Source organism: Salvelinus namaycush, chromosome 17 (assembly GCF_016432855.1).
Source record: "Salvelinus namaycush isolate Seneca chromosome 17, SaNama_1.0, whole genome shotgun sequence".
Classification (NCBI taxonomy): domain Eukaryota; kingdom Metazoa; phylum Chordata; class Actinopteri; order Salmoniformes; family Salmonidae; genus Salvelinus; species Salvelinus namaycush.
In genome coordinates, this window is record NC_052323.1 from 8248586 (window position 1) to 8270324 (window position 21739).

The 21739-nt window shown below is 42.3% G+C and overlaps 1 protein-coding gene across 1 annotated transcript in view; it reads right to left on the bottom strand.

Annotated features, from left to right (window-relative positions):
* LOC120061884 (gamma-aminobutyric acid receptor subunit alpha-6-like) overlaps positions 1 to 21739 on the bottom strand; it is a 32700-nt gene that overhangs the window by 606 nt on the left and 10355 nt on the right. Inside the window, exon 8 of the mRNA XM_039011661.1 lies at positions 1818 to 2074. Within this exon, the coding sequence (XP_038867589.1) occupies positions 1818 to 2074 (257 nt within the window). The remainder of the gene's footprint in view (positions 1 to 1817; positions 2075 to 21739) is intronic.

Consider the following 21739-nt stretch of genomic DNA (forward strand, 5'->3'; position numbering starts at 1 on the left):
GCACATAGTTCACTCATGTGCAACAACAAGCAAACCCCTTGAAGTGGAGCAATCTGAATTAAATGTGACTATTTTCTTTGATTCTTTGTGATAAGGTACAATATGACAATTGTACTGAGCTGATAAATATCAACTATGCAGAGCTTTGCCATGTTAACAGTCAGGAACCTCTGATTCTAACCCTTGCCTATAGGCCTGAATATGACTGGCCTACTTTATACCGCCGACACTCTTTAGTCTGCATACATACTGCACTGCGTGGTAGAATAGGCCAGCTCCCAGACGTTATTGGTGTAGGTTCACTCATTTCACACAAGCTTATGTCACAAGGTACTGTTCCATGGGGCGGCATGGCAGTAGAGTAAAACATCAAAAGAGCTTATCTCCTGAGAGCTAGCATAGGTTTCAGCCCCAGAAGAGGGAGGTGCTGCACTATAGCCTCACCGGTGATAATTCCCCTATTGGGATGTGCTAACTGGCTAAGCGTATTGCTTACTGTCTGAGAGATGTGAGGCGCAGTGCTGTGGACACTAGGCTAGGTTTGACATCACTATGGCTGGGAGGTAAAAGGTTTTAGATAAATCTGAGCCACATCATTACACACCGTGGGCCCTAATGCCGAGCAGATTTGCCCACTGTTAGCCGTGCGGGGCTGGAGCCACAGCTCTGTAGGAACAGAGTTATCTCCCAGCGCCAGGGCTTCTGAAACTTGTACAGATGTGCCCCAGCAGTGTTGCTGTGGCAACCTGCTAATCCATTGATGTGCCGTTGTCACTAAAACTGCATTCAGGCGCGATTACGCCGCACAAAGATTTGAGATCCACAGGGCACACTTTAAGCAATCATCGGGCCATACAGAGGGAATGTATGGCTGTTTTCCGGTCCGTATCAGCCATCAATCAACAGTTGGACTGTGACATGAGATAGTTAACATGTAATTTCCCCTTAAATGAAGGATTGTGTTCTTACTACAGTAGAAGGCAAGTGCATGGAGTAATGATTTCAATATAAACATGTTTGGTCAACCCCCATTACACGGGATTCTGTACAAATACCCTTTCATGAGAACATGCTGTACGCAGTATGACGAGCAAAACCAAGAACTTTGTAGGAGCCGTTCATTTTTTTTGTAATACCAAAATGGCTCTTGCAAACATGCTTGCATCACATTGTAAATGCAGGTAACAAATGAAAATGATAAAAATATTCTAAAACACAGGTCTTCATAACACACTTATCTTCATGCTGAAGATTTTTTTTGAAATTGTGAGAAAGCAAGCAAATGTAGGACATTCAGAGCATATTTAGAATTCTTTTGAGATAATATTGCTAAGCCTCTGCGCTGGATTACAAATGGCGTGCATTGATCTAAGCAGACAGCTGTGCAGCTGTACTCTAAATGGGACAAACTTAACATGTATTCACCATTTACTATTCCTATTTGGCCTTCAGGAAGTGAATGTTTCTAGCTCATGATACCATGGAGAGAGTGGGAGAGAAGGCTGGCAGAAAGAGGTACAAAGAGAAAGAGAGAGGCACCAAGAAAAAGAGCGGTACTAAGAGAGAGGGAGAGAGCCAGGAAAAGAGAGACCCTCCAAACTTAATAAATTATCAATGCTAAAGTAACCTTCAGTTACTGTATTATCTGACAAAAAAACAGGACATTTTAGTAAGTGCATTTATCCGATTTTTAGACTTGCAATGAATCTCCATTTGATGATCAGCATACAAATTAACGAAGGGGAATGAACAAGTGCACACACTTCAGTCTCTGAAGTGGAAAAGGGTATAGGGAATGAGGATAGGTCTTAACACACCTGCAGAACTTCCTCCATATCCTTCACTTTCACTGGGGTTGTTTGGGGCGCCGGCGGGCATTTTGGCGGCTTCCTTTTCAGTCTCTCCATCTCTGCATTGGTGAAGTAGTTGACGGCAGCGAACTCTATGAGAGCGGAGAAGACAAAGGCGAAGCACACGGCAATGAACCAGTCCATGGCGGTGGCGTAGGAGACTTTGGGGAGGGAGTGGCGTGCGCTGATGCTTAACGTGGTCATGGTCAGGACCGTGGTGATGCCTGAAAATTTGAAAAAGTTTGTAACCTTGGCTGTAAATCGTAACCAAAATAATAGTTATGTCAACACACTCAAATAATACATACAGTACTAAAACAGTCGGTATAAGCCTAACCGTCCTATTATATTAGCATTACTCAAACCATTCCTGGGGGACCCCCCTGGCTGTTCATTGTATTTCATCTATTCCAGGGCTAGCACACCTGATTCAACTTCTCAACTAATCATCAATCCCTTGACTAATTGAATCAGGTGTGCTAGTTCAGGGATACAACTACATATAAAAATGTCTGAAAATAATTTGTGAAAATCCAACACACTAATCAATGAATGCCGGCCTTAATATTTAACATGAAAAACAGGAAACTGAACGTTTCTGACACTAGAATGACCTGTAAACATCCAGTCGATGACCTATTGACCTTTGCTTCCTGTGTTTTCCATCCTAATGAGGTTGCCCAATCGACCACCTCACATAGCATACCTACTTTCCCTCACCTCCAATTCCTTTTAAGACAATAACCAAATCTCCACGCTGAGGAGTATACCTTTACAATAACTGGGGAGTTATAGTAAGCTTGCAGGTCACTTGTCCTTGGGATTATTGGCAAATAGCTGTAATGTGATTCAGAGAAAATCCCCTTTATGTTAGAGATACAGAAACATAACTTCATCCTCCATCTCCAAAACTCTGCCTACCACAGCATGATTATGTACATTTATGAGGCAGAGGACTTCCAAAGGTACAGTAGATATTAGCTTTAATAAAATGTGTCTTTCCTTGGATTAATTGGCAAGATCAGATGCACAATCGTTCCTGGTACAGATTAATGAGGTGTGACTGATTTAATCAGATGAGCTATAATAATCAAATTAAGGAGTAATAGCAATGATTGCTTCTGTTGGAGTACAGTCTTCATTCCTCATCTTGTGACACATTGTTTAGATTAGAACATATTGCTTTGGAGTAGCTTGGATTAGGACAAAATGGGGCTTGCTTACATTATATTGGGAGTAGCAAATAAGTTCTATTCTACACTTGTAACGCCCCCCTGCTTACGTACATTGGAATGTATTGTTCTGCGAAATGCATGAAACAATGCCCACGTTAGTTTCTACTCCCATCTCATGTCCTGTCCTTATATTACTTATAGAAGTAATACAGTGTACTATAGAACACCGCTACTCTGTTCTGTAACTTCAATTAAAAATCAAATCAAATTATATTAGTCACATGCTACGAATACAACAGGTGTAGGTAGACCTTACAGTGAAATGCTTACTTACGAGCCCTTAACCAACAATGCAGTTTAAAAAAAATACAGATAAGAATAAGAAATAAAAGGATTTAAGTTTCCCTGCATTAAAGTCCCTGGCAACTAGGAGCACCGCCTCTGGGTGAGCGTTTTCTTGTTTGCTTATGGCGGAATACAGCTCATTCAATGCTGTCTTAGTGCCAGCCTCAGTCTGTGATGGTATGTAAACAGCTATGAATAATACAGATCAAAACTCTCTAGGTAGATTGTGTGGTCTACAGCTTATCATGAAATACTATACCTCAGGCGAGCAATAGCTTGAGACTTCCTTAGATATCGCGCACCAGCTGTTATTTACAAAAATACATAGTCCGCTGCCCCTTGTCTTACCAGATGCCTCTGTTCTATCCTGCCGGCACAGTGTATAACCAGCCAGCTGTATGTTGATAGTGTCATCTTTCAGCCACGACTCCGTGAAGCATAAGATATTACAGTTTTGAATGTTGAATGGTAGTTTAGTCTTCCGTGTAGGTCATCCATTTTATTTTCCAAAGATCGCACGTTTGCTAGCAGAATGGAAGGAAGTGGGGGTCGCCTCCGAATTCTCAGAAGGCAACCTGCCTTTTGGCGCCTTTTTCTCCGCCTTCTCTTCACGCAAATCACGAGGATCTGGGCTTGTTCCCGCGAGAGCAGTATATCATTCACGTTGGGCTCGTCAGACTCGTAAAAGGAAAAAAACGATTCTGCCAGTCTGTGGTGAGTAATCGCAGTCCTGATGTCCAGTAGTTATTTTTGGTCATAAGAGACGGTAGCGGCAACATTATGTACAAAATCGGTAAAAAAGTAAGTTGCAAAGAAACAAACAAAAAAACACAATTGGTTGGGGACACGTAAAACGTCAGCCTTCTTCTCCAGCGCCACATAAGTGTTCACCTTGTATTGACAGTTCTATATATATATTGTGGTGTACAGCAGGTCAGCCACCAGGGGGAGACTCGTCGAGGCCTGGTGACAGACGGAGTATATATCACGAGGCGATGGCTCCATCTGCTGGACGTGCCAGGTCTTGACGGGCTCTCCGGCCAGGACTAATTGGGGCTGATTGGGAGTTGGTGAGTAATCCAGCTGTACAAGTCCCATAAAGCTGCCAGAAGGGCAGCACACAGGGGAGAGAGTGGGGGAAGAAAGGACTCCCGTATAGTTGCAGAGGTAACAGGAGTGAGTGAAGTTTTTGATCCCCACAGGATACAGCAAGACCCGGAGCCAAGAAGACGGTATCCCGGAGAGGGTCTCATGGGGGAGACCTATTCTTTTCTTTTAAACTATTATTTTAATAAACACCTTTGAAACTGAGCTAATCCTACTCTGTCCGTGTCTGATCTGTGTAAATGTTTTGACCCAACCCGCTGTTCTGCCGCAAGTGGTGGAGAATGCAGGCATTCTGATAACGTGGTCAGATCAGGGTTGACGTTTATGCAGCATCAGCATGGACGAGTTGATAGCTCAGTTCATCCGGGCCCAACAGGCGGTTCAGGAACGAACGCTGGAGGACCAGCGGCTACAAAATGACTGCCTCATTGAGGAAATCAGGAAGCTACAAGGAGGAGCGTCTACTGAATCACATCCAAACCAGTTTTTAATCAAGCTAACAGAAGATGATGACATCGAAACCTACCTCTGTACGTTTGAACGGACAGGACTACGGGAAGGATGGCCAAAACCGAAGTGGGCCAGTCTACTGGCCCCGTTCCTCTCTGGGAATGCCCAAAAGGCATAATGGGACCTGAACGATGAACAGGTGGCTAACTACGACGGACTCAAATGGGAGATACTCAGCCGCTACGTGTACAGCTTGGTCCATCGGGCTCAACTCTTCCACAACTGGAGGTTCGTAGCCGACTCATCCCCCCCGAGCCCAGATGAGAGACCAACTGCGTGTCACCAGGGGATAGCTCCTAACCGACGTATCCACCCTCTTCATCCTAGACAAAGTGGTCCTGGATCGCTTCCTACGGGCACTACCCCACGAAATGAAGAGGGCAGCGAGTCTATGCGCCAAAGGACAGCAAACCCCCGGCTAGGATAGGGCCGACCCGCCACCGACAACCCAAGGTAGATGGAGACCAAAGGAGGTGTTTTGAGTGTGGCGCCCGGGGGCACATTGCCTGGGATTGCCCGGCTCGAGAGGAGTCGATGCCATCAGCAAGCCCTGGAGGCAAGGTGGGTCACGCAGTGAACTACGTCACCTCCTGTTGGGCACACCACAAATCAACTACACCCATGGTCCCGGTGAAGGTTGACGGACACGACACGGACGCTCTATTAGACTCCGGAAGTATGGTTACCCTCGTAATCACAAGCCTGCTGAACCAGGAGACTGAACGTGGTAGGGAGACGTCCATTTCCTGTGTTCACGGGGACACAAAGCGGCATCCAACCGTATGGGCCAACATCGTGACGCCACAAGGGAGCTGCCAGATGAAGGTTTGGTGCAGTACCAGAGTTGCCGATACCTCTCCTAGTGGGACGAGATTGTCCGCTGTTTGCGGCCCTGTGGGGGCTAATTACCCACCTAATGTTCTCAATCTGAGAAGTACCCCAGTCCTCCACTGGGTTTTCCCCTTTCAAACTCCTCTACGGGAGGACGCCACGCGGCCTACTGGACCTCGCCAAGGAGGTGTGGGAAGCCCAACCGAACCCCCTACGCAGCGTAGTAGAGCACATGGAGACGATGAGGGAGCGGAAGACAGCCATATGGCCAGTCGTGAGGGAACATATGGAGAAGGCCCAACACGCCCAAGCCCAGGTCTACAATCGGGGAGCCCAGCCCCAAGAATTCCAGGTGGGAGACAGGGGGTTGGTCTTAACCTCTCTTGGGTAGGGGGAAGTATTTTCACGTCCGGATGAAAAGCGTGCCCAAAGTAAACTGCCTGTTACTCAGGCCCAGAAGCTAGGATATGCATATACAGTGGGGCAAAAAAGTATTTAGTCAGCCACCAATTGTGCAAGTTCTCCGATTAAAAAGATGAGAGAGGCCTGTAATTTTCATCATAGGTACACTTCAACTATGACAGACAAAATGAGAAAAAAAATCCAGAAAATCACATTGTTTAAAGCTCCCGTTCGGCCTGCTGGAGGTCGTTTTGCAGGGCTCTGGCAGTGCTCCTCCTTGCACAAAGGCGGAGGTAGCGGTCCTGCTGCTGGGTTGTTGCCCTCCTACGGCCTCCTCCACGTCTCCTGATGTACTGGCCTGTCTCCTGGTAGCGCCTCCATGCTCTGGACACTACGCTGACAGACACAGCAAACCTTCTTGCAACAGCTCGCATTGATGTGCCATCCTGGATGAGCTGCACTACCTGAGCCACTTGTGTGGGTTGTAGACTCCGTCTCATGCTACCACTAGAGTGAAAGCACCGCCAGCATTCAAAAGTGACCAAAACATCAGCCAGGAAGCATAGGAACTGAGAAGTGGTCTGTGGTCACCACCTGCAGAACCACTCCTTTATTGGGGTGTCTCGCTAATTGCCTATAATTTCCACCTTTTGTCTATTCCATTTGCACAACAGCATGTGAAATGTATTGTCAATCAGTGTTGCTTCCTAAGTGGACAGTTTGATTTCACAGAAGTGTGATTGACTTGGAGTTACATTGTGTTGTTTAAGTGTTCCCTTTATTTTTTTGAGCAGTGTATATAAGTGTTCAAACATTGCATCTACTTACAACATCCGGTAGACTACTGTGAGGATTGTGAATGTCCCCAGAGTGGCTCAGGGCCTACATGTTAGTGCATTCAGTGTCTCCTCCCCGTCTCTACTGTTTCAATGAGTGCGTATAGGATGCATTGAGGACAACAGAGATTGAGAAATATTCCCGTAAGCACTCAGGTGGTAGAGAATTATTCATACTAAAAAACAATGGGTCATTGAGAATTAACACTGAGAAAAGGGTGAATGGGGGACATGACACTCTCCCAACACATGCACTCACACACATGCACACACGCGCCACACACGAACACATCCCACACAGAGCTCACACCATATTGAGTCAAATTGAGGATGGACACAGACTTACCATCGGTCAGTGTATAGATTAAAAGGTTACATAGAGATGAAATAATCTACAAAAGCAAGCTGCTATGCCACCTATGAAATGCTAGATGCATATCAGTCCCTCAGATGTATTGAAACATGACCAGTGCATGTTAAAGAGGCAGAACCAGTTTAACATTATCCTAGTCCCAGATCTGTTTGTGCTGTCTTGCCAACCCCTTTGGCTTTTATCATGCCAAATATTGATTGGACAAACAGATCTGAGACAAGGCTAGTTTTAGGCTGCAGTTGAAGTCAGAGGTTTACATACACTTAGTTTGGAGTCATTAAAACTCGTTGTTCAACCACTCCACAAATATCTTGTTAACAAACTATAGTTTTGGCAAGTCGGTTAGGACATCTACTTTGTGCATGACACAAGTCATTTTTCCAACAATTGTTTACAGGCAGATTATTTCACTTATAATTAACTGTATCACAATTCCAGTGGGTCAGAAGTTTACATACACTAAGTTGACTGTGCCTTTAAACAGCTTGGAAAATTCCAGAAAATTATGTCATGGCTTTAGAAGCTTCTGATAGGCTAATTGGCATAATTTGAGTCAATTGGAGGTGTACCTGTGGATGTATTTCATGGCCTACCTTCAAACTCAGTGCCTCTTTGCTTGACATCATGGGAAAATCAAAAGAAATCAGCCAAGACCTCAGAAAAAAATTGCAGACCTCCACAAATCTGGTTCATCCTTGGGAGCAATTTTCAAATGCCTGAAGGAACAACGTTCATCTGTACAAACAATAGTACGCAAGTATAAACACCATGGGACCACGCAGCCGTCATACCGCTCAGGAAGGAGATGCATTCTGTCTCCTAGAGATGAACGTACTTTGCTGCGAAAAGTGCAGATCAATCCCAGAACAACAGCAAAGGACCTTGTGAAGATGCTGGAGGAAACCGGTACAAAATTACCTATATCCACAGTAAAACGAGTCCAATATCGACATAACTTGAAAGGCCACTCAGCAAGGAAGAAGCCACTGCTCCAACACCGCCATAAAAAAGCCAGACTACGGTTTGCAACTGCACAAGGGGACAAAGATCGTACTTTTTGGAGAAATGTTCTCTGGTCTGATGAAACAAAAATAGAACTGTTTGGCCATAATTACCATCGTTATGCTTGGAGGAAAAAGGGGGAGGCTTGCAAGCCGAAGAACACCATTCCAACCGTGAAGCACAGGGGTGGCAGCATCATGTTGTGGGGGTGCTTTGCTGCAGGAGGGACTGGTGTACTTCACAAAATAGATGACATCATGAGGGAGGACAATTAGGTGGATATATTGAAGCAACATCTCAAGACATCAGTCAGGAAGTTAAAGCTTGGTCACAAATGGGTCTTCCAAATGGACAATGACCCGAAGCATACTTCCAAAGTTGTGACAAAATTGCTTCAGGACAACAAAGTCAAGGTATTGGAGTGGCCATCACAAAGCCCTGACCTCAACCCCATAGAACATTTATGAGCAGAACTGAAAAACGTGTGCGAGCAAGGAGGCCTACAAACCTGACTCAGTTACACCAGCTCTGTCAGGAGGAATGGGCCAAAATTCACCCAACTTATTGTGGGAAGCTTGTGAAAAGCTACCCGAAATGTTTGACCAAAGTTAAACTATTTAAAAGGCAATGCTATCAAATAGTAATTGAGTGTATGTAAACTTCTGACCCACTGGGAATGTCATGAAAGAAATAAAAGCTGAAATAAATCATTCTCTCTACTATTATTCTGACATTTCACATTCTTAAAATAAAGTGGTGATCCTAACTGACCTAGACAGGAATTTTTTACTAGGATTAAATGTTTAAATGCATTTGGCTAAGGTGTATGTAAACCTCCGACTTCAGCTGTATATGCCATACATTTCACTAGACAATAACATTTTGAGCCACCAGGGGGAGCTTCATAATCATCCCTCAAGTCAATTCCTTTCTTTCTTTCTTTCTTTCTTTCTTTCTTTCTTTCTTTCTTTCACACACACACACACACACACACACACACACACACACACACACACACACACACACACACACACACACACACACACACACACACACACACACACACACACACACACGAGAGAGTACTGTAACAGCTCCACAGCCTGGGGGTTTGGCCAATGCAACAATATGTATGTTCCCACAACACCCTCCTGTCACATATTGGACAGTTTCATTAGCTTGCCGCTGAGACAGGAGGTGGGAGGGGACGCACTGGGGCGTTGTGTGAATCAGTGTGGCTGTGAAATAACACGCACTAGCTTCTACAGCTGCTAGGATATGAGTAGAATTCCATTGACTCAGCGATCATATGTTTGTCTTTTTAAGAAAGTCAGCAGGCAAAACAAAAAGGCTCATAGATGCAACAGATGCATACACACATGTGGGGCAGCATGCAAAACAGTGCCAAAAGTGGGTGCTCATATATCTTTTCATCAACACATGAAAGGGCAAAGCTCATTGGAAAACAGTAAATGCACTGAAGCATACAAATTCCCCTTCTTCGCTGCCTAAGCAAGTTCTGTCTGACTCTGGCATCATAACTGAGAAGAATGGGATAAGTGATTATTTTAATCATAATTTTATCTCTGCAGGCTTTTTATTTGAGAGTAACGGTGGTTTAAAATGACTCTGGTCAGTCAATCGACTGTTCTTACCTCTGCCAGCCTCTAGCTTTTTGTTTTCATTTCAACAATTTTCTACCTGTGACGTGCTAGATGCCTTGCTTAAGATAGATGAAAAAAAATCGCCAGGGTGATATGCTTGATACATTTTTGCTGCAGCTCTCTGCCCCCTTTATTCCTCTGGACAGGTTTCATTTAAGCTTTCACTTGGATCTAGATTAATTCTAATCGTCCTTCTGGAAATCAGACTTTTTAAATCCAGACTTGGGCAAGTCAGACTATTTTAAACCATGTCTGAGAAATGCCATTTCAGTTAGTCTAGTTTAAAAGTGCAATTTTTAGTCTAAGATTAGGCATATTCTGTGTCAGTAAAACTGCCCCAATGTGTATCTACTGTGTTAAATCAGGTAACCGGTAATCAGGTATGTCGATGCTACTGCTGTGTATGCTATTGCCCCCACCGTTGACCATTCTCTATCTGAACTACAGTCTGCCTTCATTGTATTACAGAGAACCTTTATTGACCTGAAATTAGTACTGAATGATGGTAAAAGTAAGTATATGTTGTTCTCTAGCTTGCATCAAAATAAGTCTGATAATTTAAACGTAAGTACTTTGGATGGTGTCCATACTGATCGTGTCCCTGCTTACAAATATCAGGGCATCTGGATAGATGAAAAGCTGTCTTTTTAAAAACCATATTGATGAGTTAGTTAAGAAGCTGAGAATAAAAATGGGGTTCTTCTATAGAAATAGATCCTGCTTCTCGCTAAACAATGGAAAGCAGATTCTCCAGTAGACGTTCCTATCTATATAAACGTAGCTGCCACTTCATTTAAAGCCGTTAGATGCAGTTTCTCATAGCGCACTGCGCTTTATTACGGGTTACAGTTTACTCATCACGGCATTCTCTACCAGAAAGTTGGTTGGACCTCTTTGATGTCGTGTAGGTTTACATTGCTATGTTTGCATGTGTAAAACCCTTTTACATAAACTCCCGCTGTACCTAACATCTTTAGTAAACTTTAGACGTATGAGTTACCACACCCAGTCTCAGGGATGGCTAACTTTAGAAATTCCTTTTGGTCTCAGTTAGGTAAATCAGCTTTTAGCTTTCTTGCACCTTATTTGTGGAACAATCTTCAAAATGTTCTTAAAATGTTATGTTTTGGTGACTCTAGGGCAATTCAGAAAGCTGATTGAGGACCTTATTACTGTTAGTTTTTTCTGAGTTTTTCTAGTGTGGCTAGCCGCTGGATAGCCACTGAATTTACTGTTAGCATGCAGCCAAGTTACTAGCTAAACATTAACTAGTGCTCTCAAATCCTATCCTGAGGTCGACATAACATGGCTAACTTAGCTAGCTAACATACATCTCTAGCTGTGTCCTCAGAGCATGTGCAGACCAGGTGGCTGGAGTGTTGACAGACATATTCAACCCCCCCTTATCCCAGTCTGTTGTCCCCACTTGCTTCAAGAGGTCCACCATTGTTCCTGTACCCAAGAAAGCGAAGGTAACTGAACTGAATGACTATCGCCCCGTAACACTCACTTCTGTCAACATGAAGTGCATTGACAGGCTAATTAAGGATCATTTCACCTCCACCTTACCCTAGACCCACTACAATTTGCATACAGCCCCAACAGATCCACAGATGACACAATCTCCACTGCACACTGCCCTATCCCATCAGGACAAGAGGAATACCTATGTAAGAATGCTGTACCCTCTCCTCGGCTCCCGAGTGATGCAGCTGTCTAAGGCACTGCACGTCAGTGCTAGAAGCATCAGTATAGACCCTGGTTTGATCCCGGGCTGAATCACAACCGGCCGTGATTGGGAGTCCCATAGGGCGGCACACAATTGGCCGGTTAGGGTTTTGGCCGGTGTAGGCCGTCATTGTAAATAAGAATTTGTTCTTAGCTGACTTAGTTAAAGAAAAAAAAGAAAAGAAGAAAAAGAATGCTCTTCATCGACTACAGCTCAGTCTTCAACACCATAGTACCCTCCAAGCTCAATTCTAAGCTAGGGGCACTGGGTCTGAAATCCGCCCTCTGCAACTGGGTCCTGGACTTCCTGACGGGACTTCCTGCTGATCCTCAACACGGGGGGCCGACAAGGGTGCCACGCACGTCTCCAACTCAATCATCAAGTTTGCAGAGGACACAACAGTAGTAGGTCTGATTACCAACTACGACGACACAGCCTACAGGGAGGGGGAGAGGGCCCTGGCGAAGTGGTGCAGGGAAAATAACCTCTCCCTCAATGTCAACAAAACGGAGCTGATCGTGGACTTCAGGAGACAGCAGAGGGATCACGCTCCTCATCCACAATGACAACGGGGCCGCAGTGGACATCACTAACAACCTGAAATGGTCCATTCACACTGAGTGTTGTGAAGAAGGAGCAACAGTGCCTCTAAAACTTCCATTCGGGCTTCATCACCACCTGGTACGGCAACTACAGGGCTGTTCAACCCCAACCAGCTAGAAGGCTAAGACAATACAGGTGCATCAAAGCTGTGACCGAGAGACTGATAAACAGCTTCTATCTCCAGACCATCAGACTGATAAACAGCTTCTATCTGCAGACAATTAGACTGATAAACAGCTTCTATCTCCAGACCATCAGACTGATAAACAGCTTCTATCTCCAGACCATCAGACTGTTAAAGAGTCACCACTAGACGACCTCCGCCCAGTAACCTGTCCTGAAGTTCAGTTACTGTTACTAGCCGGCTACAACCCGGTACTCAACCCTGCACCTTAGAGATTGCTGTACATAGTCATTGAAAACTGGTCACTTTAACAATGTTTACATACTGTTTTACCCACTTCATATGTACAGTATATACACTGTACTCTAGTCAAGGCTCATCCTGTATATCTACTGCTGTACACACCTTTTCTATTCATATACTGTCCATAATGTCTATAAACACCATCATATATATAGCATATACAGTACCAGTCAAAAGTTTGTACACACCTACTCATTCCAAGCTTTTTCTTTATTTTTTTACTATTTTCTACATTGTAGAATAATAGTGAAGACATCAAAACCATTAAATAACATATGGAATCATGTAGCAGGCAAACAAGTTTTAAACAAATCCAAATATATTTCATATTTGAGATTCTTCAAAGTAGCCACCCTTTGCCTTGATGACAGCTTTACACACTCTTGGCATTCTCTCAACCAGCTTCATGAGGTAGTCACCTGGAATGCATTTCAATGAACAGGTGTGCCTTGTTAAAAGTTAATTTGTGTAATTTCTTTCCTTTTTAATGCTTTTGAGCAAATCAGTTGTGTTGTGTCAAGGTAGGGGTGGTATACAGAAAATAGCCCTATTTGGTAAAAGACCAGTCCATATTATGGCAAGATCAGCTCAAATAAACAAAGAAAAACGACAGTCCATCATTACTTTAAGACATGAAGGTCAGTCAATCCGAAAAATTTTAAGAACTTTGAAAGTTCCAAGTGCAGTCGCAAAAACCATCAAGCACTATGATGAAACTGGCTCACGAGGACCGCCACAGGAAAGGAAGACCCAGAGTTACCACTGCTGCAGAGGATACGTTCATAAGAATTACCAGCCCAAATAAATGCTTCACAGAGTTCAAGTAACAGACACATCTCAACATCAACTGTTCAGAGAAGACTGTGTGAATCAGTCCTTCATGGCTGAATTGCTGCAAAGAAACCACTACTAAAGGACACCAATAATAACAAGAGACTTGCTTGGACCCAGAAACATGAGCAATGGACGTTAGACCGGTGGATATCTGTCCTTTTGGTCTGATGAGTCCAAATTTGAGATTTTTGGTTCCAACCAACGTGTCTTTGTGAGATGCAGAGTAGGTGAACGGATGATCTCCGCATGTGTGGTTCCCACCGTGAAGCATGGAGGCGGAGGTGTGATGGTGCTTTGCTGGTGACACTGTCTGTGATTTATTTAGATTTCAAGGCAGACTTAACCAGCATGGCTACCACAGCATTTTGCAGCGATACACCATCCCATCTGGTTTGCTCTTAGTGGGAGCAAACAGGACAATGACGCAACCCACCTCCAGGCTGTGTAAGGGCTATTTGACCAAGAAGGAGAGTGATGGAGTGCTGCATCAGATGACCTGGCCTCCACATTCACCCAACCTCAACCCAATTGAGATGGTTTGGATGAGTTGGACCGCAGAGTGAAGGAAAAGCAGCCAACAAGTGCTCAGCATATGTGGAAACTCCTTCAAGACTGTTGGAAAAGCATTCCAGGTGAAGCTGGTTGAGAGAATGCCAAGAGTGTGCAAAGCTGATTTGTTTAACACTTTTTTGGTTAAAGTATTATTTCATAGTTTTGATGTCTTCACTATTATTCTTCAATGTAGAAAATAGTAAAAAAAATATAAAAAAATTGAATGTGTAGGTGTGTCCAAACCTTTTGTTATGTTGCAGCCTTATTCTAAAATGGATAAAGTAATAATTTCTTATCAATCTACACACAATAGACAATAATGACAAAGTGAAAACAACAGGTTTTTAGAAATGTTTGCAAATTTATTAGAAATAAAAAACAGATATCTCATTTACATGAGTATTCAGACCCTTTGCTATGAGATTCGAAATTGAGCTCAGGTGCTTCCTGTTTCCATTGATCATCCTTGAGATGTTTCTACAACTTGGAGTCCACCTATGGTAAATTCAATTGATTGGACACACACCTGTCCATATAATTTCCCACAGTTGACAGTGCATGTCAGAGCAAAATCCAAGCCATGAGGTTCGAAGGAATTGTCCGTAGAGCTCTAAGACAGGGTTGTGTCGGGGCAAAGATCTGGGGAAGGGTACCAAAAAATGTCTGCAGCATTGAAGGTCCCCAAGAACACAGTGGCCTCCATCATTCTTAAATGGAAGAAGTTTGGATCCACCAAGACTCTTCCTAGGGCTGGCTGCCGGGTCAAACTGAGCAAGCCGGGGAGAAGGGTCTTGGTCAGGGAGGTGACCAAGAACCCAATGGTCCCTCTGACAGAGCTACGTAGTTCCTCTGTGGAGATGGGAGAACCTTCCAGAAGGACACCATCTCTGCAGCACTCCACCAATCAGGCCTTTATGGTAAAGTGGCCAGACGGAAGCCACTCCTCATTAAAAGGCACATGACAGCCCGCTTGGAGTTTGCCAAAAGGCACCTAATGTCCTCAGACCATGAGAAACAAGATTCTCTGGCCTGATGAAACCAAGATTGAATGAACTCTTTGGCCTGAATGCCAAGCGTCACGTCTGGATGAAACCTGGCAACATCCCTACGGTGAAGTGCGGTGGTGGCAGCATCATGCTGTGGGGATGTTTTTCAGCGGCAAGGACTGGGAGACTAGTCAGGATCGAGGGAAGGATGAACGGAGAAGTACAGAGAGATCCTTGATGAAAACCTGCTCGAGAGCTCAGAACCTCAGACTGCGCCGAAGGTTCACCTTCCAACAGGACAACTACCCTAAGCACACAGCCAAGACAAGGCAGGAGAGGCTTCGGGACAAGTCTCTGAATGTCCTTGAATGGCCCAGCCAGAGCCCGGACTTGAACCCGATCAAACATCTCTGGAGAGACCTGAAAATAGCTGTGCAGCAACGCTCCCCATCCAATCTGACAGAGCTTGATTGGATCAGCAGAGAAGAATGGGAGAAACTCCCCATATACAGGTGTGCCAAGCTTGTAGCGTCATACCCAAGAAGACTCGAGGCTGTAATCGTTGGGAAAGGTGCTTCAACAAAGTACTGAGTAAAGGATCTGAAAACGTATTTAAATGTAACATTTCAGTTTTTTATATTTCAAAAATGTTTTTGCTTTGTCATTATGGGGTATTGTGTGTAGATTGATGAGGAAAAAAAAACTATTTAATAAAAAGTCAAGTGTCTGAATACTTTCCAAATGCATTGTACACACACACACACACACACACACACACACACACACACACACACACACACACACACACACACACACACACAGTATACATACAGTACACATATACTGTATACAGTTCTGGAAGAAATTAAGAGACCACTGCAAAATTATCAGTTACTCTGGTTTTACTATTTCTAGGTATGTGTTTGGGTAAAATTAAGAAGTTTGTTTCATACTATAAACTACTGACAACATTTGTCTCAAAATCCTAAATTGTCATTTAGAGCATTTTTTTGCAGAAAATGATGACTGGTGAAAAGAACAAAAAAGATGCAGTGTTGTCAGACCTTGAATAATGCAAAGAAAATAAGTTAATATTAATTTTTAAACAACACAATACTAACGTTTTAACTTAGGAAGAGTTCAGAAATCAATATTTGGTGGAATAACCCTGATTTTCAATCACAGCTTTCATGCGTCTTGGCATGCTCTCCACCAGTCTTTCACATTGATGTTGGGTGACTTTATACCACTCCTGGCGCAAAAATGCAAGCCGCTCGGCTTTGTTTGATGGCTTGTGACCATCCATCTTCCTCTTGATCACATTCCAGAGGTTTTCAATGGGGTTCAGGTCTGGAGATTGGGCTGGCCATGACAGGGTCTTGATCTGGTGGTCCTCCATCCACACCTTGATTGACCTGGCTGTGTGGCATGGAGCATTGTCCGGTTAGAAAAAACAATCCTCAGAGTTGGAACATTGTTGGAGCAGAAGGAAGCAAGATTTCTTCCAGGACAACCTTGTACGCGGCTTGATTCATGCGTCCTTTATAAAGACAAATCTGCGTGATTCCAGCCTTGCTGAAGCACCCCCAGATCATCACCGATCCTCCACCAAATTTCACATTGGGTGCAAGACTCTGTGGCTTGTAGGCCTCTCCAGGTCTAGCACCCACAGTAACATTTGGAATTTGGGAGAAATGTTGTCACTAGTTTATAGAATAAAACAAAATGTTCATTTTACTCAAACACATACCTATAAATAGTAAAACCAGAGAAACTGATAATTTTGTAGTGGTCTCTTTGTAGCTGTATGTGTAGTTGAAGTTTACATACACCTTAGCCAAATACATTTAAACTCAGTTTTTCACAATTCCTGACATTGAATCCCAGTAAAAATTCCCTGTCTTAGGTCAGTTAGGATCACCACTTTATTTTAAGAATGTGAAATGTCAGAATAATAGGAGAGAGAATGATTTATTTCAGCTTTCATTTCTTTCATCACATTCCCAGTGGGTCAGAAGTTTGCATACACTCAATTAGTATTTGGTAGCATTGCCTTTCAATTGTTTAACTTGGGTCAAACGTTTCGGGTAGCCTTCCACAAGCTTCGCACAATAAGTTGGGTGAATTTTGGCCCATTCCTCCTGACAGAGCTGGTGTAACTGAGTCAGGTTTGTAGGCCTCCTTGCTCACACACACTTTTTCTGTTCTGTCCACAAATTGTCTATGGGATTGAGGTCAGGGCTTTGTGATAGCCACTCCAATACCTTGACTTTGTTGTCGTTAAGCCATTTTGCCACAACTTTGGAATTATGCTTGGGGTCATTGTCCATTTGGAAGACCCATTTGCGACCAAGCTTTAATTTCCTGACTGATGTCTTGAGATGTTGCTTCAATATATCCACATAATTTTCCTCTTCATGATGCCATCAATTTTGTGAAGTGCACCAGTCCCTCCTGCAGCAAAGCACCCCCACAACATCAATTCTACAGGGACTTCAGGATTAAGAAAAAAAGAAGGTATGGGAACTGATTAAAATGTCTGAACATTATGAAGTGGATATGAACACACACATACTCAACTACATGCTTGCTTACACATACGGACTTATACACACACACACACACCTGACCTCGCTCTCTTCTCTCACTCTCTCTTTCTCTTCTCTTCCTCTCTCTCTATTGTTGAGAACTGTTTTATAATTTAATGTGTTTATTGTTTGTCTATCTTTTTTATGTATTTGTCTACAAGTTTATATATGTTTACAACAAGCAAGGGGAAGATATCAGAATAGGGGCATTGGGAAATAATAACATTGTACGGAATACATTTGTACTGTGAAATAAATATAGCTAGTTATAATTGTAACGGTTTGGTAGATTATAAAAAAAGAAGATCAGTCTTTACATGGCTAAAAGAAAAGGAATATAACATATACTGTTTACAGGAAACTCACTCTACATCCTTAAATTAAGTTGCGTGGAAAAGGGAATGGGGTGGTGAAATAATTTTCTGTCATTGACAAAGGAACTCAAAGGGTGTGATGATATTAATTAACAAAAATTTCGATCTGAATGTGAAAATAATCAGCAATGATTCGCAAGGAAGGTGGATTCTTTTGAATATGAAAGTGGACGAAAAAGAGATCTGGCTCATTAATCTATATGGTCCAAATCAAGATGATCCACACTTCTTCGAAAACATTTATACCAATTTATTGAACTTACAGGCAACAAATTATCTAATCATTATGGTATGAGACTATAACACAGTGTTAATTAAGTATCTCAATGGACCGTAAAGGTAATCACTCTACAAACTAGTGGATATTTGGAGAGTAAAAAACCCCGACCTAGTGAGATATACATGGAGGAGACTTAATCAAGCTAGTCGTCTTGACTACCTTATTGTCTCTTTCTCTCTTGCATCAAAGGTTAAAACAGTTTTAATAGGAGACAGAATGCGATCGGATCATCATCTAATTGGCATTCCCATAACTCTTATAGATTTTCCACATGGACGGGGATATTGGAAATTGAATCAAAGTTTACTGGAGGACAACTTATTTTTAACTAAGACAAAATAATTGATAACTGAATTTTTCCAGTATAATATAGGTTCAGCAAATCCCCTTATTGTTTGGGACACCTTTAAATGTACCTTCAGAGATCATTCAATTCAATATTCATCAATAATAAAAAAGCAGTTTCTGGCTAAAGAGACAAGACTAACAAGGGAAATGCATGAACTAATAGTACAGGTAGATAGCAATATAAATGATACTACAGAGATGCAAAATAAGTTAGAGGGAAAACAAAAAGAACTGGAGGAACTTATTCAAGAACGATCTAATGTAATCTATTAAAAAAATTAAGCATACTGGATGGAATATGGAGAGAAATGCACAAAATTCTTTCTGAATCTCCAATACAGGAACGCTAACAAAAATAATTTGCAGAAACTCGTTACTGAAGAGCCATCTATGATTTTCCGAATGATATTTCAAAAGAGGAAGCTAATTATTTTAGGCAGATGTTCTCTTTTCCGTCTCATCCTCTCCCACTGAATGAAGATTACGGTAAGGAATTCTTTCCAAATAATATAAAAAATGGAATATTAACAAATGTACAGAAAGATCAGTGCGAAGGCCAAGTTACAGAGGAAGAACTTTTTGAGGCTATTAAATCCTTTCAGTCTGGAAAAACCCCAGGGCTTGATGGCATACCGGTAGAGGTATATCAAGTATTTTTTGATATACTAAAAGCTCCATTGTCAGATTGTTTTAACTACTCCTATAGAAATGGTAGTCTGTCAGGTACTCAGCAGGAAGGTCTGATTTCTCTATTATTAATATAAGACGCAGATGGCAAATATAAAGACCCAGTCTATCTAAAAACCTGGAGGCCCCTTACACTTCAATGTTGTGATGCAAAAATACTAGCAAAATGCATAGCACTCAGAATTAAAAGGGTTTTACCAGGTATTGTTTATCCTGAACAGACAGGTTTTTTACATTTACATTACATTTAAGTCATTTAGCAGATGCTCTTATCCAGAGCGACTTACAAATTGGAAAGTTAATACATATTCATCCTGGTCCCCCCGTGGGGAATGAACCCACAACCCTGGCGTTGCAAGCGCCATGCTCTACCAACTGAGCCACACGGGACCGTGTGGCTCAGTACATGGACGATACATTGGAGATAATATACGACAACTACTAGAAATAATAGAGCATCATGAAACATATAAGAAGCTAGGAATGGTATTTATAGCGGATTTTGAAAAGGCTTTGATAAAGTAAGACTGGATTTTATTTATAAATGCCTGGATTTTTTCAATTTCAGTAATTCTCTTATAAAATGGAGAAAATGATGTATCGCAACCCCAGGTGTAAAATAGTAAATAACGGCTACTTCTCAGAGAGTTTTGAATTGTCAAGAGGAGTTAAACAAGGGTGTCCGCTGTCAACATATCTATTCGTTATGGCCATCGAAATGCTAGCTATTAATATCAGATCCAATAACAACATTAGAGGATTAAAAATCCAAGGCTTAAAAACAAAGGTGTCCATATATGCCGATGACTCAAGTTTTATGTTAAGTCCGCAAGCTATATCCTGCAATGTCTCAATAAATATCTATATAACTTTTCTGTAATCTCTGGACTAAAACCTAATTATGATAAGTGTACAATATTACGTATTGGATCCTTAAAAAATACAACTTTTACATTACCCTGCAGCTTACCTATAAAATGTGCTGATGGTGAAGTAGACATACTCTGTATTCATATCCCAAAATATATAAATAAGCTCTCCACAATGAATTTCAAGAGAAAACTTGTAAAAATAGACAAGATCCTGCAACCATGGAGAGGTAAATACCTGTCTATTTATGGAAAAATTGCCCTGATTAACTCCTTAGTCATATCTCAGTTTACTCACTTACTTATGGCGCTGCCTACTCCTGATGATTCGTTATTCAAATCACATGAGCAAAAAATATTTGCTTTATCCACTGAAAAGATAGAACAAATATTACAACAAATATTATGACTGAACTCAAATGTGCTGGTTGGTAAAATACCTGTATTTATGGGAAAGAAGTTTGAAAAGGGTATTTTGTTCTTAAATGATATTGTAAATTGTAATGGTAGAGTTATATCCATCATGGAGTTATCAGAATTGTACGGGAAGGTCTGCTCAATCCAAGAGTACAACCAATTGATTACAGCATTACCCCAAAAATGGAAGAGGCGGGTGGCAGCAGGAGGAGGTAGGGAACTGGTCTGTCTGCCCAAAATAAAGGATCAAAACTGGTCGAGGAATAAAAAGAGCATAAATAGGAAAGAATACCAGTTTCATTTGAGGACAAGGATGTTGACAACTGTGCCATACAGATGGCAAAATAGTTGGGAAGAGATTTTTGATGTACCGATTCCCTGGTACAGGGTGTATGAGTTGATATATAAAACAACGCAAGATTCAAGACTTCGTGCTTTTCAGCTAAGATTATTATATAGAATTCTTGCCACCAACAAAATGTTGAATATGTGGGCCATAAAATCATCGAAGCTCTGCAGATTTTGTTGTGAGGATACAGAATCAATAGACCATTTATTTTGGTATTGCCCTCAGTTAGCCTGTTTCTGGTCTCAGTGCATAGCATTGATCTAAAATTGACCCCATAAATAGTACTGTTAGGAGATCTGTAGAGACCGGGTCAGTCAATTACTAATATACTAATACTCTTAGTAAAAGTATTTATCTTCAACACGCAATCTGTAGATTCTATTCGAGTAGATGGATTGAAATTGTACGTTAAACATCATAGCACAGTTGAAAGATATGTGTTGCGTAGAAACACAAAGTGGGTGGCCAGCAGAGATATATGGGATGGGCTGAGGGAAGCTGAGGGTTGGTATGGGCTGAGGGAAGCTGAGGGTTGGTATGTGGAATTGGAGACAAGTGGGAGTGGAGTTGCTGTGTGAGAGAGAGAATGATGGTCAAAAGA